This window comes from Anomaloglossus baeobatrachus, chromosome 8, assembly GCF_048569485.1.
Source record: "Anomaloglossus baeobatrachus isolate aAnoBae1 chromosome 8, aAnoBae1.hap1, whole genome shotgun sequence".
Classification (NCBI taxonomy): domain Eukaryota; kingdom Metazoa; phylum Chordata; class Amphibia; order Anura; family Aromobatidae; genus Anomaloglossus; species Anomaloglossus baeobatrachus.
This window is the reverse complement of record NC_134360.1, coordinates 126,168,146-126,187,673: the sequence shown is the minus strand read 5'-3', so window position 1 is coordinate 126,187,673 and position 19,528 is coordinate 126,168,146. Positions and strand designations below refer to the sequence as shown.

Genomic DNA, 19,528 nt, shown 5'->3' with positions numbered 1-19,528 from the left:
AGCCTTCGACCCCATGGCCGTTCCGAGTCGCTGATGGTATATTACATTATTAAAAGTAAAAAAATTATTGTGAAGAATAAAATTCATGCCTTCCAGAATGAAACTCCTTTGTATAAGTGGAATATTAGCATCATTCTCCAGAAATAGGGAAATACAGAACAAGCCAAGATGATGCTGTATATTTGAGTATAAAGAGGCCACATCTATGGTTACAAACACGTAAGAATCTTTCCATACAATATCACTGATATTCTCTATGAGATGAGCAGAGTCCCTAATGTGGCTATTTAATCTTACCACATATGGTTGCAGGAATAGATCTATATAGTTAGCAAGATTGGAAGTCAAAGAGTCAATACCCGCAATTATAGGTCTACCTGGGGGGTTTTGGATGTCTTTGTGAATCTTGGGTAGATGATAAAAAAATGCCATTATTGGATTTTTAATTTGCAGGAATCTCTTTTCAGTGGGATTCAAGATGTTACTTTCAATTGCTTTGTGGATGAGCATATTATAGGCAACAATAGCCTGGTCATATTCCACTCTATCTGCAATTCTATAGTAGATCGGGTCTGACAGAATCCGATGGGCCTCTTTTAGGTAGTCAGTACGGTTTTGGATTACAATTCCACCCCCTTTGTCGGCTGCTCTAATGACTATGGTACTATTATTTTTTAAGGTTGACAGGGCTTCCCTTTCACAAAAGGATAGATTGTATTTAGTTTTCCTTTTTTGATTAATGGTTTCTTTGAGATCTGACAACACCAAATCACAAAACGTTTTTAAAAAATGCCCTTTACTTTGTGTTGGATAGAACCTGGATTTAGGTTTGACTGCCACATGGAGAAATGGGGTATTCTCAGCAGTAGTGATGGAAGGGGTGTTTTCACCTTTGAGTAAAAAATGCCTTTTTAGTGTCAGCCTCCTGACGAAGCTTTGAACATCCAAGAAAGTATCAAAATCTTTGGATCTAAATGAGGGGCAAAACGATAGACCTTTATTAAGTACCCTATTTTCTGCTTCACTAAGAGTGTAATTGGAAAGATTAAAAATATTATTGGTGTCCCTAGTGGAATTACTATAATAATCTGCAGATACTGAGGTGTTGGAGTCTGGAACGCCTTTAATAATGGTAGTATTTAGATGGCCCTTTTTTCTTTTTTGTTTAGACTTGAGCCCTGCTCTTGTTCCTCTATAGTGCTTTTTCTTTTCTTGGTAGATGGTTTTGGGGTTAAAAAATCCGTTATTAGGTTAGTTTTTGGGAATTTGGCCGATGGGAGAAAAGGGACAAGTGGAGCGGTCATTTTGGTATTATCAATAATGATTTTCTCTGTGCCCAGAGAAGTGACTGGTGTAATGCTGGAAACCTGCGAAGGGGGAATTTGATCCTCATGGATAGACAGGTTTAGAAGATCAATGAAGTCGATCTCCTGATTTATGCCAGCCGGCGGTAGGGGGGACTCTGACTCCAGTCGGGCTCTTTCTTTCCTGATTTTATCAATTTGTAATCTAATCCTGGCTAAGTGAGCTCTAGTTTCTTCAGGATTAGTTGGAGCTGGTGGTGTTCCCGTGGTTAACACTGTGCCCCTAGACGTGGAAGGAAGGGAAACATCTGGATTTGAATTACAACTGGTGGAGTTTGTCTGCAGAAAGACTTCATCTACCAGTTTGTCAATGTGATCTAAAGGTTTAGAAGGTGCACAAAGAGTTGCGATTGGACCATTGATTATACCATGCTGCAGTATTGGATTTTTGACTATCTCTTGGTGGGTGTGAATATCGGAATTCACTCTACCCATTTCAAAAAGGTTGATGCCAACAGCTACATTGACTACAATAGTGAACATTACAATAAATGGCTGCAGAATATCCCTCTAAACCAGTACAAAAGAATCAGGAGGAACTGTACTCAGGACAATGATTTTAAATGATCAGGTGGTTATATTGAAACAACGTTTTGAGGAAAAAGGATACCCCAAACCCCTTATCCGGAGGGCTTTTAAAGAATCCTCTAAACTAAAGCAAATAGACCTCATTAAGACCCGTTCAAGTTTGCCCCCCATTGAGCAAAGAAATGATAAAAGCACTCTCACCAATAATTGTGTTAGAAAAAAGGCCAAGCAGGATTTCAGCCTGAACCTTATCACTACCTTCAGTAGTGATAATAGGTCGATTAAAAATATCCTGGCCAAGCATTGGGAGATCCTACGGAATGACCCCATCCTGAGTCCTATACTTCCTCCCTCCCCGGGTGTGACATTCAGACGAGCACCCACCATCAAAAATATATTAGCACCCAGCAAATTAAGGTCTAAACCCACCTTAAAAAACTCTTTTTCAGCCCCAGTGGGTGTATTTAGATGCGGCTCCAGAAATTGCTTGTGTTGTAAAACCATTCACCATGGGAGAACTTCTTTTTGCGCATCCAATGGGAAGGAATCTTTTAAGATAAAAAATCATTTGACATGCCAATCAAATTTTGTTATCTATCTGGTTGATTGCATATGCGGCAAACAGTATGTGGGCAGAACGAGCCAAGCACTACACAACAGATTAAATTCGCATCGCCACAATATAAAAACGGGCTTCCTTTTACATGGCCTTTCTAAACATTGTGTTATACAGCATAATAAAAATCCTGATTTTAAAGTTACACCAATTGAACAGATTGACCCTGCTGTACACAATAGGGCTGAAACCCTCAGCAGAAAAGAGACTTTCTGGATTTATAAATTAAATACCCTGAAACCATTTGGCCTTAACGAAGTCTCCGATTTATTTTATTAATTTATTAATTCATAATTTATTATTTTACATCCATGTCAATGTGCTGTCTAATACCTTCATGTCTGTTGTTGGTGCTTTTTACTCTATTTAAAATCAGTGTTTTATGGTCTGTTTTAGTCTTTTTATAGCCCTGGCAATGCAAACCGCCCCTAGATATTTGTAATCCAAACCTACGGGTAAGATTTTTCATACTTTTATAATTTTAAAAATCGGTCATGGTGCAATTTTGTGAATAGCCACATTTCAATGTAAAAAGGGACAAACATCCTTTCTTATGAGTAAAGGGACTTTGTCCTCCACAGTGCCTTTGGCAAGCCATTTGTAATTTTTACATTTTTAACATATGTTTATGATTCGCTAGTTTCATTTTTCCAGCGTGTTTTTCGCTTCAATTTTAAAGTATTAATCTATTAATATTCAATACTTTCCCTTTTAAATAAATTCAAAAGATAATAATAATCGGTATTAATGAATCTTCATCTTTATATGTAATATATTTTATTTTTCTTAATATTTCCTAATATTTATAAACACATTCGGACCTTTTTTTTCTCCTGACTCCTCTCCTATATAGAAATGCCGGTATTTCCGTCAGCTTCATGTACTCCTCATCCCCGTATGATTTCCACCCTTTTTCTTTCTTTATCTTGGTGAAAAAAACCCATTTTTTTGGAGTGTTTTATTTCCATAAGTATTTTACCCCCATTTGGGATCCATCACTCTTCCCGACAATTGTATCAGTTTAATTATTAGCTACGAACACCCTCCACCTTTGCACAGTGTTTTCACTGGTATATTCACGCTCCACTCTGTGCCACTGAGCACTTTTCCTTGCGGTCTGAACTTTTCTCACCCCGGCAAGGTTATATCCCTTCCATGCGCTTGCGCAGTTGATTTTTTCCCACGGTCTGAACTTATTTCACCCCGTCTCCACTGGCACTTGCTCCCTTCTATAGATGCGGTTTCTTTCCATTTCATGTCAGATCTTTTAACATCAGCCCCTTTTTGTGTCAAATTGTTCATTTTGATCCTTCCAAGCAGGAAAGCTTGATGCATCTAATGGATCTAACAAATTGTCACGTTTTGTACTTGCACAATTCTACAGTTCATATATACATGGAAATTTATTACATTTTCACATGTCTTAAGGGCGTTTGCCTTCATCAATTGATCTCTTTGTGCCACTTCATGTCATTCCATCCCCATTTCCACCAATCCAACCAGATACATTTGGAGGAATGGTTTGGTGGTTTAATCCCCATGCATACTAGTTTTTGGCCATAGGTTCGTACCTCTCCATTTCCATTTTAACCCCCCCCTTTTTTTTGTAGATCTTAAATTCTATATGTCAAAAATGGACCACGAAAGACTTGTTTTAAAAATTTTAAAAATGTATAGTTTTATTTTCATTTGCATGCAGTAATTTGTATTTTACAACTTTTTGTTGTTTTTAATTGTGGTTTTTTTCTGTATATTCTCCACGTGTCTATGAGTCATTGCCCTGAAGGCAGAGTGGGTGGATGACGTCATGGCTGTCAACGTGGCAGTCTTCATTCTCCTTTATAACACTTGACTGTTAGACAGCTGCATGATTTCTTTTTTCCCTGAGGAAGGAGACGGTTCCAGTCTCTGAAACGCGTTGGAAATGCTGTAATAAAAAAGAAACTTTATTAATCCTGCACCAGTGGTTTTTCAGCGCGGCTTAAACCCGTTTTCCTATTCATATATGATTTTAACAACAGAAAAAGAAACAGACACAGAAGAAGAGGAAAGAAAAGACAAAGAACCCATTGATGAGACCACTACAGATGATGACAGAGATGGAGAAAGCAACAGGTGCCGCACCCCTACAGGCCCAAGCCCTGGTGAGGAGGAATCTGTGTAAAGCATGTAAAGTAAAGTACAGAAGTTAAAGTTTGAAGTTTTGCAACGTTAATGTTCAAGAAATGTGCCCACATGAACTAATGTGAGAAACCCATGAACCTTAAGGCTATGAACTGGCTATAGCCACAAACTCTCGCAGTGTTTATAGTTACCCCAGAGGTACCACCACCAGAGCCAGCCTGTTTAGGGGCCTGGCTCGCCTGCAACCAGGGAGCATGCCTGTTTATGGGGCCTGGCTCTCCACCACAAACAGGGTACCTGGTCAGCACCAACTGTGGAGGCCGCCTCTACATCCTGACAGAAGAGGCTGAAGGCGCGGCTCCACCAGGCCAGGTATACCCTGAAACCACCAGACCATGAAAGCCGCCTCTACATCCTGCCAGAAGTGGCTGAAGGCGCGGCCAACGAGAGAGGGTTTAGGGTGGGTTAACGGACTTGTGGGTGGAGGGTGGTGATGTATGGTACCTGGTGGTTTTAAAACGTTTTACCATGTTTTAATGTTTTACGCATTTTAAAATGTTGTCTTGCAGCCCGAGGACGTGCTGGTGATAACTAAGGGGGAATGTGGCGCACCTGACCTGGTCAGGCACCACTGAGTACTGCACCCATGCTGGGGACAGTACAACACAGGTAATCCAGAAGGCTGACCGAGGTGTGACTACACAGGCGCATAGTGATCAGGTCTCACACATGTACCTTTGAGAGGACCCCTGGGGATCCCAGGAGGGGGCGAAGCCTCCACCTCCACCCGAGGGGTTGAGGGGGCGAAGCCTCCATCTCCACTCAAGGGGTGTGGTAGAGAGCCTGGTTGCTAGGTGGCGTAGGCAGGCACAAAAGGGAAAAGAGGAAGGAGGAGGAGAAGAGCAGTCTGAAGCAGAGTGTGGAGGAGTGAGGAGCATGGAAGTGGAGCTCAGACAGGAGTAGCAGTGCAGGTCCCACGAGTGAGCCGGTTTAGTGTGCAGCTCAGGGAAAGCAGACGTGAGGAGCAGACCCTGGAGCTGTGGCAGTCTAACAGCGTCCGCGCAGTGACTACCGACGGGGGAGAACGGTCACCTGGGAGTGCTACCCGAAATCCACACACAGCTAAAGAGAGAGCAACGGAGTGGAAAGTAAGGAGACTGTCAGGGAGAACCAGGCCCAAACGGGTAGCAGGTCCCAGTGCAGGGATAGATTCACCATTCCTTTGCCAAACCTGCATGAGGGGGCACTTTACACCCCCAAGACAACACTACAGAGTCCGCAGCCACGTAGCCACAGTTAGGGCCCATAGTTCACAGGAGGCAAGCAGCCGGAGTGTCCTGGTCCAGGCTACAAGCAAACGGGCCAAAAAGAAGGGGAGAGAGGCGCCAGCAACTTCCCTGGGTGACCCCCATAGGGACTAAAAGTCGGGGTTACCCCAAAACGTAAAGGGCTAAGGAAGGCGAGTCGGTAGCCACCCTCATCAGTCAGCCTGAAGGACACCTGGTTCCAGCCTGGTTCATCCCAGCTACGCCCGGGTTACTCACCCTGCCACCTTCCGTGAGTAAAACCCCTGAAAGACATCCTGCTTGTGTTGAGTTATTCTGCGCCTTGTGGTTCTACACACCTACACGGGACCCTGGGGCATGCCTCACTCTCAGGAGGCTACTACAACTGACTGCACCTACCATCAGCCCCAGGCACCCCTAACCTGCAGTGGCGGTCTCCACTGACCGCAATTCTGAGAGTGGCGTCACGACAATCTTAGAAGAGGGTTCCCTACCTGTGACCAGACTGTTCCATCCATGTGGAGTCCCTGAAGGTAATGCACCGACACAATACTTGCGGGGCTTCACATGCACATAGCCTAAAGCTATGTCCGCACGTTGCTTTTTACCTGCTTTTTACCTGCTTTTTTGCTGCTTTTTCAACTGCAGCGTTTAATGCCAAAATGGTTGTGTTCTGCTTTTCAAGCAAAGTCTATGGGAATTTGGGTTTCTTGTCCGCACTATGCAGTTCAAACTGCAGCCTTTTTGTTGCAGAACTTTGGTCAAAAACTCAGCTTTGCAGTGCAAAACCCAAATGGCAAAAACAATTGACATGTCAAAAAGCAGGTAAAAAGCAACGTGCGGACATAGCCTAAGGGTGTTGTTTCACTGTGACTTTCAGATTGTGTTGTACTGTGGCTTTAAGAGACTTGCTCACTAGCAGAGCATAATGGTATGGCCCAGATCTCCCCTGCGGCTGGGAGCTGATTTGGTCTGATTGGAGAGAAGTGGTGAAAGAAGCAGGAAGTGGGACAAAGAGGATTCCAGAACGTGCTGAGAGCTGGAGGAATAGGAGAATCAGCATCCTGCCTGCCAGAGTTCCTTACCTGCAGAGCCCAGCTGTCCAGTAATTGGGAAAAGAAGTCTTGCATCGCCCGCCAGGAGTAATGTGCGCACCACTGCCGACAAGCCCCAGAGTGGACCGATCCTGCGGACGTAGACATGAATAGTGCCCGGGTACGGCGGTAAGAAAACTAGGATAGGCCTCCATAGTGAGAGTCTGGTATCCGTACGGTCCCTTTAGAGGAGATAGAGTAGGATTGGTTAATGTTGTATATGTGCATATCGTTGTATTGCTATCTGAACTTGTATTGCTTACTGTACTAGTTGTGGCGACCTGGGCCGTCCACCTTAGCTAAAGTATACACTGTTGTATCTAGAGTTGTCCCTTTTACCATTTGTTCCTTTTTGCCCCTATTCCGTCGCTGATCTGCAGCTTACGTTTGTTACCCTGATAAATAAACCTTCTTGGTTTACCTGTTAAGTCTGTCTGATACCGTGACTTGCTCTACAGAGCGGAGGGACCTCGGTCCTTCGCTTCAAGTGATGCTGCGAGGAGGGTCACGGTTATCAAGATGGAGGCTGCGGATAGCCATAAGGAAAGTGTTGCATCTGGCGCTAATACGGCCGGTGCTGCTGCGGGAAATAGTGGAACCCCTGCAAGGACCCTCCCAGTGGGCACTATATTTAATATCCTGCCCAAATATGATGGAAATAACATGCTGTTGTCTGATTGGGTTTCACAGCTGCATAGTGTACTTAAGGTTTATGTAATTGGCCCAGAGCTGGAAGGGGACATTGCACCAGCAGACTTGGAAGGGAAACCCCACAGAGGCATTTGCCTTCAGCCAGAAAGCACACGGAACTCGTTAAAGGAGCTAGTAGCGTTCCTGGAAGAGATCTATGGAGAGACTAGAAGTACTAAGTTCTTCTCCAGACTGCTGCTAGAGGGAGAGGACATTGCACAATATGTCCCAGCACGACAGGAGATGATGGCAGAAATACAGAAGGAGGGTGATCAGGCATTCGGTTTAGAGTCTTTTGTGTGCAGTATACTGCCAGTGTGTCGGGGCTGTGTGCGGTATACAGCCAGTATGTCAGGGCTGTGTGTGTTATACGGCCAGCGTGTCAGGGCTGTGTGCAGTATATGGCCAGCGTGTCAGGGCTGTGTGAAGTATACGGCCAGTGTGTCAGGGCTGTGTGTGTATGTACAGCGTCTCTTATGTGATGTATATGGTTTACCAATCATAATTTCACAAAGTTGACTGTGCTCCAGACTGAGACAAACCTGGAAAAGCAGCTGTGAGAAGCGACATGATCATTATCACCGAACATCACAGCCGCACCAAAGAGAAGCCGCTCCAGCCACTAAAGTAGGGTGAGTTAATTAATTGTTTCACCAAATTTATTAGGGTAATTTTCAAGTTGAAATTTTTTTGTGGCCCCCAAAGGTTGATAGAAATTTCTAAATGGCCCCCAGCAGAAAAGAGGTCCCCCACCCATGCCTTAGGGGATCGTGATGAAGATTTGGAGGAGTAAGACTCCTGACTTCCAGATGTTTCTGCCCCTGGTGATAGTGGCCTTTATAAGCGGAGAGGCCTGTGTGCCCACTAAATCATTGGAATGAACTAAAGAAGAGTGGGGGCTTGCTCAAGACAAGGATGAAGGTTTGAGACAGTTGAAACAATGGGTAGCCTGGCAGCAGATCCCAAACAAAGAGGAGAGGAACGGCCTTGATGCTGACATGAAGAGCATACTGCATCAGTAAAAAAAAACTTCTGTCCAGTGCAATGACCAGGAATCAGATAATAAAATTTCCAGGATTTATTTGATGCTTAGTGAACTCATAAAATCAGACACTTACAATGCATGTAAAAGTCAAGCTGACACGCGTTTCAACTATATGAAGCTTTTATTTCAAGCTTGACAAAGACTACACTCATGTAGTTGAAACGCGTCGCTGTTGTCATACCAATTTTTTTCCCCGCTGGAGTGTCAGCTTGACTTTTACATGTATTGTAAGTGTCTAATTTTATGAGTTCACTAAGCATCAAATAAATCCTGGAAATCTTTTTATCTGATTCCTGGTTATTGTGCTGGACAGAAGTGTTTTTTCCTTTTCTAGTACTGAGAAACCACACCTTTAAAGTCCGGCTGCAGAAGGTTCAGATTCCAACATACAGAGGGGTAAGCTGAATCTTTTTCTCTTTTCCTGCTACATACTGCATCAGTGGGATAGGATGGAGCTTCGGGATTCTGTACTTTACCGCCAGAAGCAACAGCCGACATCCAACGTCCTCCCAAGACACCTGGTGCCCAAAGTTGTCAAAGAGGCTGATGAGTTTGGAGCCCACTTCGGTGCGGTCAAGACTTACCAGTGGCTACAGCGGTATGTGTATTATGCCAGGCTGGAGTCTGCAGTAGAAGAGGGCTGTCAGCGGTGCAGAGTGTGCGATCTTATTAAAAGCATTAAGCAAAGGGCACCCGCCCAGACTATCCAAGCTAAGGAGCCATTGGAAGTTTTTATGATCAATTAGCTCCTCGTGGAACACTCGACTCGGGGTCCACAGTACTGTTTGGTTATGACTGATCATTTTTCCAAGTTTGCTGTGGTCACCCCGATGGGGGATCAGACGGCCGAATTAGCTACGCGAGCTATCTGCCAGGATTTCATTCGAGTATATGGGTGCCCAAAACAGATTCATAACCGACCAAGGTGCGGGTTTTTAAGGCAAAGTAATGGAAGAACTGTATTGCCTGTATAGCATCAAGCGGTCTAGGACCACCCCTTATCACCTTAGGGCAACAGAGCATTTGAGCTATTCAATTGTACACTTCTTCAGATGCTGAGAACCTTAAGGTCACTTTACACACAGCTACATCGCTAGCAATGATGCTGCCAATAGCACCCGCCCCCGTCGTTTGTGTGTCACGGGCAAATCGCTGTCCATGGCACACAATAGTACCCGTCACACGGACTTACCTTCCCTGCGATGTCGCTGTGGCCAGCGAACAGCCCCTTTTCTAAGGGGGCAGTTCGTGCGGCATCACAGTGACGTCACATGACAGGCGTCCAATAGAAGCGGAGGGGCGGAGAGCAGCTGCATGAAAGACACGACCACCACGTTGCCGGAGGACGCAGGTATGGTGCTGTTCGTCGTTACAAGGGTGTCACATGTAGCGATGTGTGCTGCCTCCGGAACGACGACCAACCTGCGTCCAAAAGCAGCAATGATATTTGGGATTAGAACGACGTGTCAATGATCAACGGTTAGGTGAGTATTTTTGATCGTTAGCGGTTGCTCGTACGTGTCACACGCAATGACGACGCTAACTAGGCCGGATGTGCGTCACGAATTCCGTGACCCCAACGACATCTCGTTAGCGATGTCGTTGCGTGTAAAGCGGCCTTTAGAGCAAGATAAGAAGGTACACTGGCTGGAGTACTTGTCAGAGTTGGTGTGGGCCTATAATAACCGGGTCCATTCTGCAACGGGTTATAGCCCCTATCTCTGCTGTTCGGAAGAACTGGACGGGAGGTCTTTGAACTGAACCTGGACCAACCCAAAGACCTATCCGAATGAACAGTCACCTCTTGGGTAAAGGATGATCGCCAAGGCTGCAGACAATCCGACGGCTAGCGGGGCAACAACTGCAGAAGAAGGTGCACTGTGGTTGCCGGCCAGTGCAGGAAGTCCCATTTCAGCCTGGAGATCAGGTACAGGTACGAGAGAAGAACCCTAAGGGCAAACTAAGTGAAAGATGGGAAGGGCACCCTTACACGGTGCTGGAAAGAGTGTATACCAATGGTACCGTCTATAAAGTTCAGATTGAAGGCAGGACGGTGGAGCCCCGTGTCCTCCACAGAAATATGCTGTGTCCATGTCACTTTGAAAACCACTACCACACGCCAAGGAGTCAGTTCCTCTCCCTGCGACTGAGTCCCCCATCTGGGTAGACGATGAAGACTGGTGGTCCATCCCAAATGTAACTGAGCCTCCCCTGAGAATACTAGCGCAGCTGCATCGTTGCCACCCCGGCTAGAAGAAGAGCTGTTGAATCCTTCTGAGGACGCTGTGGTGAATGCTACCCTGGAAGAGAGCCAAGAGTCCAGCAAGAGCCTGGATATCTGGAGATCCAAGAGGTCTACTGCAGGGCTTCTACCAGTTAGATATGTGGACCAGTTTGTATTGTCAGTATTGCCTATGCTGTTGTCTTCTGCTACAGGTGTTACCAATGCATTATGCGCTCCTGTGTTGTACTGTGGGATCGCCAGGAATGACGAGAGAGGAGAGCCGGCCAACTGTTGTTGTAAGTCCCCAGAGGCAAAGAACCTGAGAAAAAAAAACAACTTCCTTCACTGGTTCATGTCCTTATATCGTCATGGCTGAGGACGGCCATCATTAAGGAGGGAGACTTGTAGGGGAGTGCAGCCCCTACTAAGGATGTTGCTTCACTGTGACTTTCAGATTGTGTTGTACTGTGGCTTTGAGAGACTGGCTCACTAGCAGAGCATAATAGTATGGCCCAGATCTCCCCTGCGGCTGGGAGCTGATTTGGTCTGATTGTAGAGAAGTGGTGAAAGAAGCAGGAAGTGGGACAGAGAGGCTTCCAGGACGTGGTGAGAGCTGGAGGAACAGGAGAGTTGGCATCCAGCCTGACAGAGTTCCTTGCCTGAGGAAGTAATTTGGGAAAAGAAGTTTTGCATCGCCCTCCAGGAGGAAAGTGCGCACCACCGTACCGACAAGCCCCAGAGCGGACCGATCCTGCGGACGGAGCTGTGAGTAGTGCCCAGGTACGGCGGTAAGGAAACTAAGATAGGCCTCCATATTGAGAGTACGGTATCTGCACAGTCCCTTTAGAGGAGACCAGCCAGGTTAGTAGATAGAGTAGGATTGCTTAATGCTGTATATGTGCATATCGTTGTATTGCTATCTGAACTTGTATTGCTTACTGTACTAGTTGTGGTGACTTGGGCCATCTGCCTCAGCTAAAGTATACACTGTTGAATTTGGAGTTTTCTCTTTTTACCGTTTGTTCCTTTTTTCCCCTCTTACATTTGTTACCCTGATAAATAAACTTTCTTAGTGGTTTACCTGCTAAGTCTGTTTGATGCCGTGACATGCTCTGCAGAGTGGAGGGACCTCGGTCCATCGCTTCATAAGCATGTCCCTTTGGGCATGCTAATAAGGTGCCCTGGCCTAGCCAGGTCGTCACAGATAACACTCACACACCCCACCCCCACTAGACAGGGACACCAGCCAAACACAAAACCCTTGTTGCCTCCCTCCAGTGTCTGATGTCCACACCAGGTGGGGCGGGGCTAAGTGGTTGGCTCCACCCACCGAGGAGTTCACAGGCCTGAAGGCGGGAAAAGTGTCAGTTAGAGCAGTGGAGTTGAAGAGTGAGGAGTAAACACTTGGGTGTCTGGGTTTGTGGCCCAGGCACTGACAGCAAGGTTGGCAGATGGTGGTGGCCGTCTGCAGGAGTGGTGGAGCGACGTAGGACCGGGGTCGGGCGACGGCCCGCCGGCACCGACCGGGGAGCGAAGTGAAGCCAGCACACACAGGCAGGGCCATCGGACCCCGACCAGGCTTGGAGCCGCCGACAATAGTCAGATCCGAATGTGACTGGAACGCCAGGGGTTTCACAACAGCAAAAGTCCCGATTGAAGGCAACCGCCCACACCGTGAGGGTATACAGCTACCGCCTAAGGCTAGAAACCCAAGGGCCAGCGCCTGCGGGCAAACGGGCTCCTCCGGTACCCATACACCGGGGAGCGGACTACCGTTGGGAATCCATAGTAGTCAAAAGAGAACATCAAGGTGCAGGGAAAGACAGCCGCCATCACCTGTCCGGGGAGAGACACTGCAGCCGGCTGCGGGACCCATCCATCCAGCCGTTTGGTTTACCGAGGACTTTGTACCTTTCTTGCTGAGTGAGTACACCCGTGCCATCCGACACCGCGCCGCGCTGTCCCTGCAACCCTGCACCTCACCGACCCTGCCTCCCCGTCTCACCATCGGGCCCCGGGACCACTGACCCCTACCCACGGAGGGGGAAAACAACATCCCAGCTGCTCCCCACCATTGCTCCCGGGATCCCCGTCACCAGCAGCGGTGGTGCCCATCTTCACCACGACCCGTGGGTGGCGTCACGGACTAAATCCCCCAAACCAACCACCCCTTTCACTCACGGGCGAGGAGCGCCGCTCGAGTCCCCGGATCCGGCCCACCACTCGAGCCACCGAGCAGCCACAGCAGCGCCGGACCTGAGTGTTAGCGAGAACGCAGCAGCGACGGCGTCCTCCCCTCCCGCGACACTAACATGCTAATGAATGTGCAGCGTCAGAGGATGGTCGTGCTCACCTCTGCTGCCACTGCGCCTAACGCATGATTTTGGCTCAGTGCGCATGATTCCGGATTTTCAGTCATGCGCACTATGAAGGTGGGTGGGTGTAAGCATCCTGGCTTCAAACTCGTGTAGTGTGCATGACTGAAAGTCCGGGATCATGTGCACTAAGACAAAATCCAGGAGTCAGGCACGATGGCAGCAGAGCTGAGCGCGGCCATCCTCTGATGTGGCGCATTCATTAGCATGTTAGTACGCCCACAGGGGCATGCTTACATGCTAAGAGGGTGGCTAGTTGCGGGAAGTAACGTCTATACGACTAGTCGCTGTCCTCATTAGCATATCATATAGGATCTTGAGAAACTTTTTCTAATGTTCTCTTTATCTATGCTACTATAGGCTGGGATTGTTAGGCGGTTATTAGCAATATGCACCCAGAACTGCTCGTGGTTCTGGGTACATTTTGCACCTGACAGGTTCACTTTAACTGTAAACACATAATAAAACAGGGAATGTATTCTTCAAATAGGAGAGGGAAATGTTAGTCACCTGACAGTGAATACAGTTCGTATATAAATATGTGCAAGTGCGCACAGAGAATGCACAAAATATGCAAAAAGGTTTCTGTAATGTATAGCAATAAACTAATAAATAAATATGTGCAAAAATGAGTTGCTATATGTGCAAACATGCAAAAAGTCCACCAGGAGTACCACAGAAGAAATATAAATGTAATAAATTTTTGGTATATAACAACACATTTATAAATGGATATGTCTTAGAATGCACTTTACAGAACTCTAAAGGGTGCTTTACACGCTGCGACAACGCTAGCGATCTCGTTAACGATGTAACACACCAGATCGCACATACGATTTGCCGAGATCGCATGCGCGATTGCATGTGCGATTTCGGCAAATCTTATCTGCGATCGGGCTTGTCACATCGCTAACGAAATCGCTAGCGATGCTTCAACGTGTAAAGCACCCTTAAAGGGGGCTTTACACGCAACAACATCGCTGACGAGATGTCGTTGGGGTCACGGAATTCGTGACGCACATCCGGCCTCGTTAGTGTCGTCGTTGCATGTGAAACATACGAGCGACCGCTAACTATCAAAATTACTCACCAAATCGTTGATCGTTGACACGTCGTTCATTTCCCAAATGTCCATAGAACAAAGAGAGACAGGGCAGCACTCACCGATAAACTAGGACTATTTTATTTTTCAATGCTGACAGGTGAGACGGACATGAGGGAATGCAGGAAGGGGAGCACGAGGACGACGGTACCGAGGTGCGAGGTGCGAAACAGTACCGTCGTCCTCGTGCTCCCCTCCCTGCATTCCCTCATGTCCGTCTCACTTGTCAGCATTGAAAAATAAAATAGTCCTAGTTTATCGGTGAGTGCTGCCCTGTCTCTCTTTGTTCTATGGATATACTTGTTTAAACTGAACAATAGCACCTCGGTAATGGACTTTGTTGGATACATCAAGATGAGAAAAAATGTTTTTCTGTGACATCTGAAAATCTAATGGATATAATTAAGGCAACTCCACACTGAACTGTGTTTGGGACAGAAATACCACACTACCTCCAGTATAGGTAAGCAGTGCGGTGCACAATCTTTTCTTATTTTTCAAAGTGCACATTTCCCAAATGTCGTTGCTGGTTCAGGACGCAGGTTGTTGGTCATTGCTGAGGCAGCACACATCGCTATGTGTGACACCCCAGGAATGACGAACAAAACCGTACCTGCGTGCTCCAGCAACGAGGTGGGCGTGACTTTCATGCGCTTGCTCTCCGCCCCTCTGCTTCTATTGGACGCTTGCTGTGTGACGTCGCTTTGACGCCGCACGAACTGCCCCCTTGGAAAAGAGGCTGTTCGCCGGCCACAGCGACGTCGCAGGGAAGGTAAGTCCGTGTGACGAGGCCTAGCGATATTGTGCGCCATGGGCAGCGATTTGCCCGTGACGCACAAACGACGGGGGCGGGTGCGATCGGCAGCGACATAGCTAGTGGCCTTTAGGCATAACATTACACCGCTTACATGACTAGGTCATAACCATGACCATATCATATCAGTGATACACTGGCCGGTGTTGCTAAAAGGCTCTAATGCTGTAGTTTAATGACTATACTTGTTAAAGCATTCAGAAGAATAATGACACCAATGTTGATGTAAATTCAGTTAATTCAATTTTCTGAAATATGCAGGCCAATATTGCAGGAGCCCCTGATGCTGTGTCCCCCTACTCCTGATGCGCGTTTTGCGGTGGCTTCATCAACAAGGCCTCGTTAATGAAGCCACCATGACACTCCCACCACCATGTTTGACTGTAGGCAAGACACACTTGTCTTTGTACTCCTCATCTGGAGCCGCCACACACGCTTGACACAATCTGAATCAAATAAGTTTATCTTGGTCTCATCAGAGCACAGGACATGGTTCCAGTAATACTTATCCTTAAGGGTACTTTACATGCTGCGACATCGCTAGCGATCTCGTTAGCGATGTGAAATTCTAGAGCGCAAGTGCGATCTTTCGAGGTCGCACATGCGTAAAATGACCTATGTGCGATCTCGAAAGATCGCACTTGCGATCTAGAATTTCACATCGCTAACGAGATCGCTAGGGATGTCGCAGCATGTAAAGTACCCTTTAGTCTGCTAGTCTTCAGTAAACTGTTTGCAGACTTTCTTGTTCATGATCTTAAGAAGAGACTTTCTTCGAGGACAACAACTATGTAAACCAATTTGCAGTGTGTGTCGTATGGTCTGAGCACAGACAAACTGACCCCCCACCACTTTAACCTCTGCAGCAATGCTGACAGCATTTACAAGTGAAACCAGAAGTTTACATACACTATCTATAAAGACACACCTGTAGGTTTTTCTAACTATCTGAAATGAAATCAGAATAAACCTTTCCCATTTTAGGTAAATTAGGAACCAAAATTATTTATATTTGCCAAATGCCGGAATAAGAGAGAGAGAGAATGTTTTAAGGCATTTTTAGTACTTTAAGCAATAACACCAAATTTAACACTTGCTCTCCCAAGATCTTGTAACACTAATAAGACACATGACACCGAGGAGGTAAATTGGCTAATTGGACACAATTTGGCCACTTTCACTTAGGGGTATACTCACTTTTGTTGCCTGCAGTTTTGACATTAATGGCTGTGTATATAGTTACTTAAAGGCACACATTTGCATTGTTATAGAAGCTGTACACTGACTTTTTTACATTGTACCAAAGGGTCATATCTTCAGTATTGTCTCCTGAAAAGATATAATAAAATATTTACAAAAAATGTAAGGGGTGTATTCACTTTTGTGATATACTGTATGTTCCCCATCCTGGTAAATATGTCCCCCATCCTGGTAAATTGGTCCCCCATCTTGGCCCGCTTCCTTTTAAATATGTTCCCATCCTGAGTCCCTTGCTGGTCAACATGTCTCTCATCCTGGCATATATGACCCCCATCCTGGTCAATATGTCTCCCATCCTGGGCCTTTTCCTGGTAAATATGTCCTCCACCCTGGTATATGTGTCTCCATCCAGAATCCCTAAATGATAAATAGGTCCCCACATCCTGGTATATGCTATATGTCCCTATCCGGGTAAATATGTCCCCCATATTGGTATAAATGTCCCCTATTCTGGAATATATGTCCCCCATCTGGGCCCCTTCCTGGTAAATATGTCCTCCATCCTTGTAAATATGTCCCCATCCTGGTAAATATGTCCTTATCCTTGGCCCTTTTTTGGTATATATGTGCCGCCCCCGTGGAAGCAGCCGAGCTGCTCGGATCCGGGTTTGCTGTGGCTTGAGGGTCTCCGGACCTGGGGGTCATGCGGGCACTTAAATGAAAGGGGATATTTACAAGGGAGTTGATATGTAGTTTATGACGCCACCCGTGGTGTACGGTGATTTGGGGAGTACTGCCGCTGCCGTTGGGAGTACCCAGGGTGATGAAGTGTGGCAGCAAGATGTCGTAGCCCTCCACGAGTAGGGGGTGCCTCGGGACTCGGTGAGGGGTGCCGTGGGGTGCAGGGGTCACTCTCGTACTCACTCAATTCGTAAGCAGACACTGACAACTGGGTAAACCAAGTCTCTGGGTGCCGCTGAGGGGAGCTCAGCCCCCTATTTACACGTACACATCCTATACACATATTTTTATATTAAAAAAAAAAACACATACTCACCTTGCTCCTATTTCTCCAGCGCTCTGCTCTGGTCCTCGAGACTCCACTTCTTTTTGTGGCCACGTGGTGATGTCATCGAGACGGAACATAACGAGAGGCAATGGGAGTTTCCCTGGAGCTGCAATGACATTCTGTATTTCTGGCAGCAAAGCTCCAGGAGAGATCCCTGCCCGGAGATGTGCTCTGCTAATGGCGGCGCACAACACATTGTGATGAGTGTAATCTGGTCATCTGTGGTCCTCCTGGAGCCTTAGGCCCATTGTCCCCATTATTCTACGAATAGAATAAAATCATTTTGACAATAATTTGAACTCTGGACATTCTTCATTAGCAGCACCCACCTCTCAATTTTACCCTGTAATACACTTAATATGGAAAGAGAGCATTATAGAATTGAAAATTAAATGGATCATTCAGCGATAATATTGATAAAATACTAACACTGAGGAATATTGGATGCATGGTCCTGGTTACCAACCTGAAGGCCATACTATAAATATAACAGAAGGTAAGCAGCACTCCAAATAAAGTACACAGAAAAGTGGGGATACTTTATTGACCCATCTCAAATTATGTTTCGGCCTAAAAAAAAAACCACTTGTGTGCCTTTCTCAAGCCTTTGCTAAGGAGAGACAAAGTCATCTACAGTATAGAAGTGTGATTTTAGATGATTTTTAGATTTACCTAATGGAGGGTCAATTAAGCAATTGGTAGAAGAATGACAATCCTTTTAATGAAAAAAAAATACATTATAAACATTAATTAACTGTATTTTCATTCTTTGTTTCCTTCTAGATAATGACATCTAATTTGATCCCTGGTTGCTGGAACTATTCTTTCCTCCTAGTGCCACTATTACCTGTCAAACAATACACAATTGTGGATGGAAGAACAATCTTACATAGGGAATATCTGAAATAATAACCTTAAATACCCTACAATATGCAAAGTGTGAATTCAATTTACTCTCCATTTTGGGCATAGTTTGTTATGCAGCTTTATTTTTTAATTTCTTTTTAATATTCTGTGAAAATTATAACAAAAAGGTAAAATTATCTGGACATCAAGTTTTATTTCTGTGCCCAGAAAAGCAAATCCTTCAATGACCTTGACACTGATAGCCTAAGCTAAGGCCACATCATCAGAATTTTACTCCTAGAAGACTACTTTATATTTTTTGTTTGGAGTCTATTTATGTACATTATAAAATGCTATATATTTAGGCATCTTTTACAATAGATGGTTGTCAAGAACACCACTCAGTCATGACATGTGCCTTGGATATGACAGTGAAGGAGAGCTGCTCTTTCTACTCACTCATTTACTAAACTTAGCTATCGCAATAAGCCAACAATAAACAATCTCCACGCCGCACTTTACGCTGCCACCACTTGCCATTTTACCAGGCCAGCAAAATGCTTGCATTGTATCACACACTAGCTCCTGAGAGGTCCACTACTTGCACTCTGGCTACAAGTTAACACGAATAAGGAATTTAGTTCAGCTCACCACTCCAAAGCAGGTATCTCCAACTTCTGGTCCGGTGCACGGAACAAGTGGTTTGGCTTCCACAGCTGAATAATCAGTCACATCAAGAGGAGGAGGGGAGGAGAGAAGATCCAGCACCGACGTAATGAAAAAAAAATTTTATTCAAAATTCATAAAAAAGGTAATTCCAACCAAGTGCAGAATATAGTTACGCTTGATGTGTTTCGGAGAAAATAGACTCTTAATTCATAAGCAACATGTTGCTTATGAATAAGGAGTCTACTTTCTCCGAAACGCGTCAAGCGTAAATATATTCTGCACTTGGTTGGAATTACCTTTTTTATGAATTTTGAATAAAGAATTTTTTTATTACATCAGTGCTGGATTTTCTCTCCTCCCCTCCTCCTCTTGATGTACAAGTTAACACAGCCAAGCTATTTTCTCTCCTCGAGCTCGTAGGTATGTTAGAACAACGAGGAATAACTTATTACATTTTTTTATTTAATATACAAAAAGAGTAC

The 19,528-nt window shown here is 45.6% G+C and overlaps 1 protein-coding gene across 4 annotated transcripts in view; it reads left to right on the top strand.

Moving 5' to 3' along the window:
* Positions 1–19,128, top strand: part of LOC142249959 (P-selectin-like) — a 1,135,883-nt gene extending 1,116,755 nt beyond the window's left edge. For 2 of the 4 annotated variants that reach the window (XM_075321989.1, XM_075321986.1), the window contains one exon: positions 18,315–19,128. In XM_075321989.1, coding sequence (XP_075178104.1) covers positions 18,315–18,440 — 126 coding nt within the window. In that variant the 3' untranslated portion in view covers positions 18,441–19,128. The remainder of the gene's footprint in view (positions 1–18,314) is intronic. The other 2 variants (XM_075321988.1, XM_075321987.1) reach the window with 1 other exon arrangement.
* The last annotated feature ends 400 nt before the right edge of the window (positions 19,129–19,528 follow it).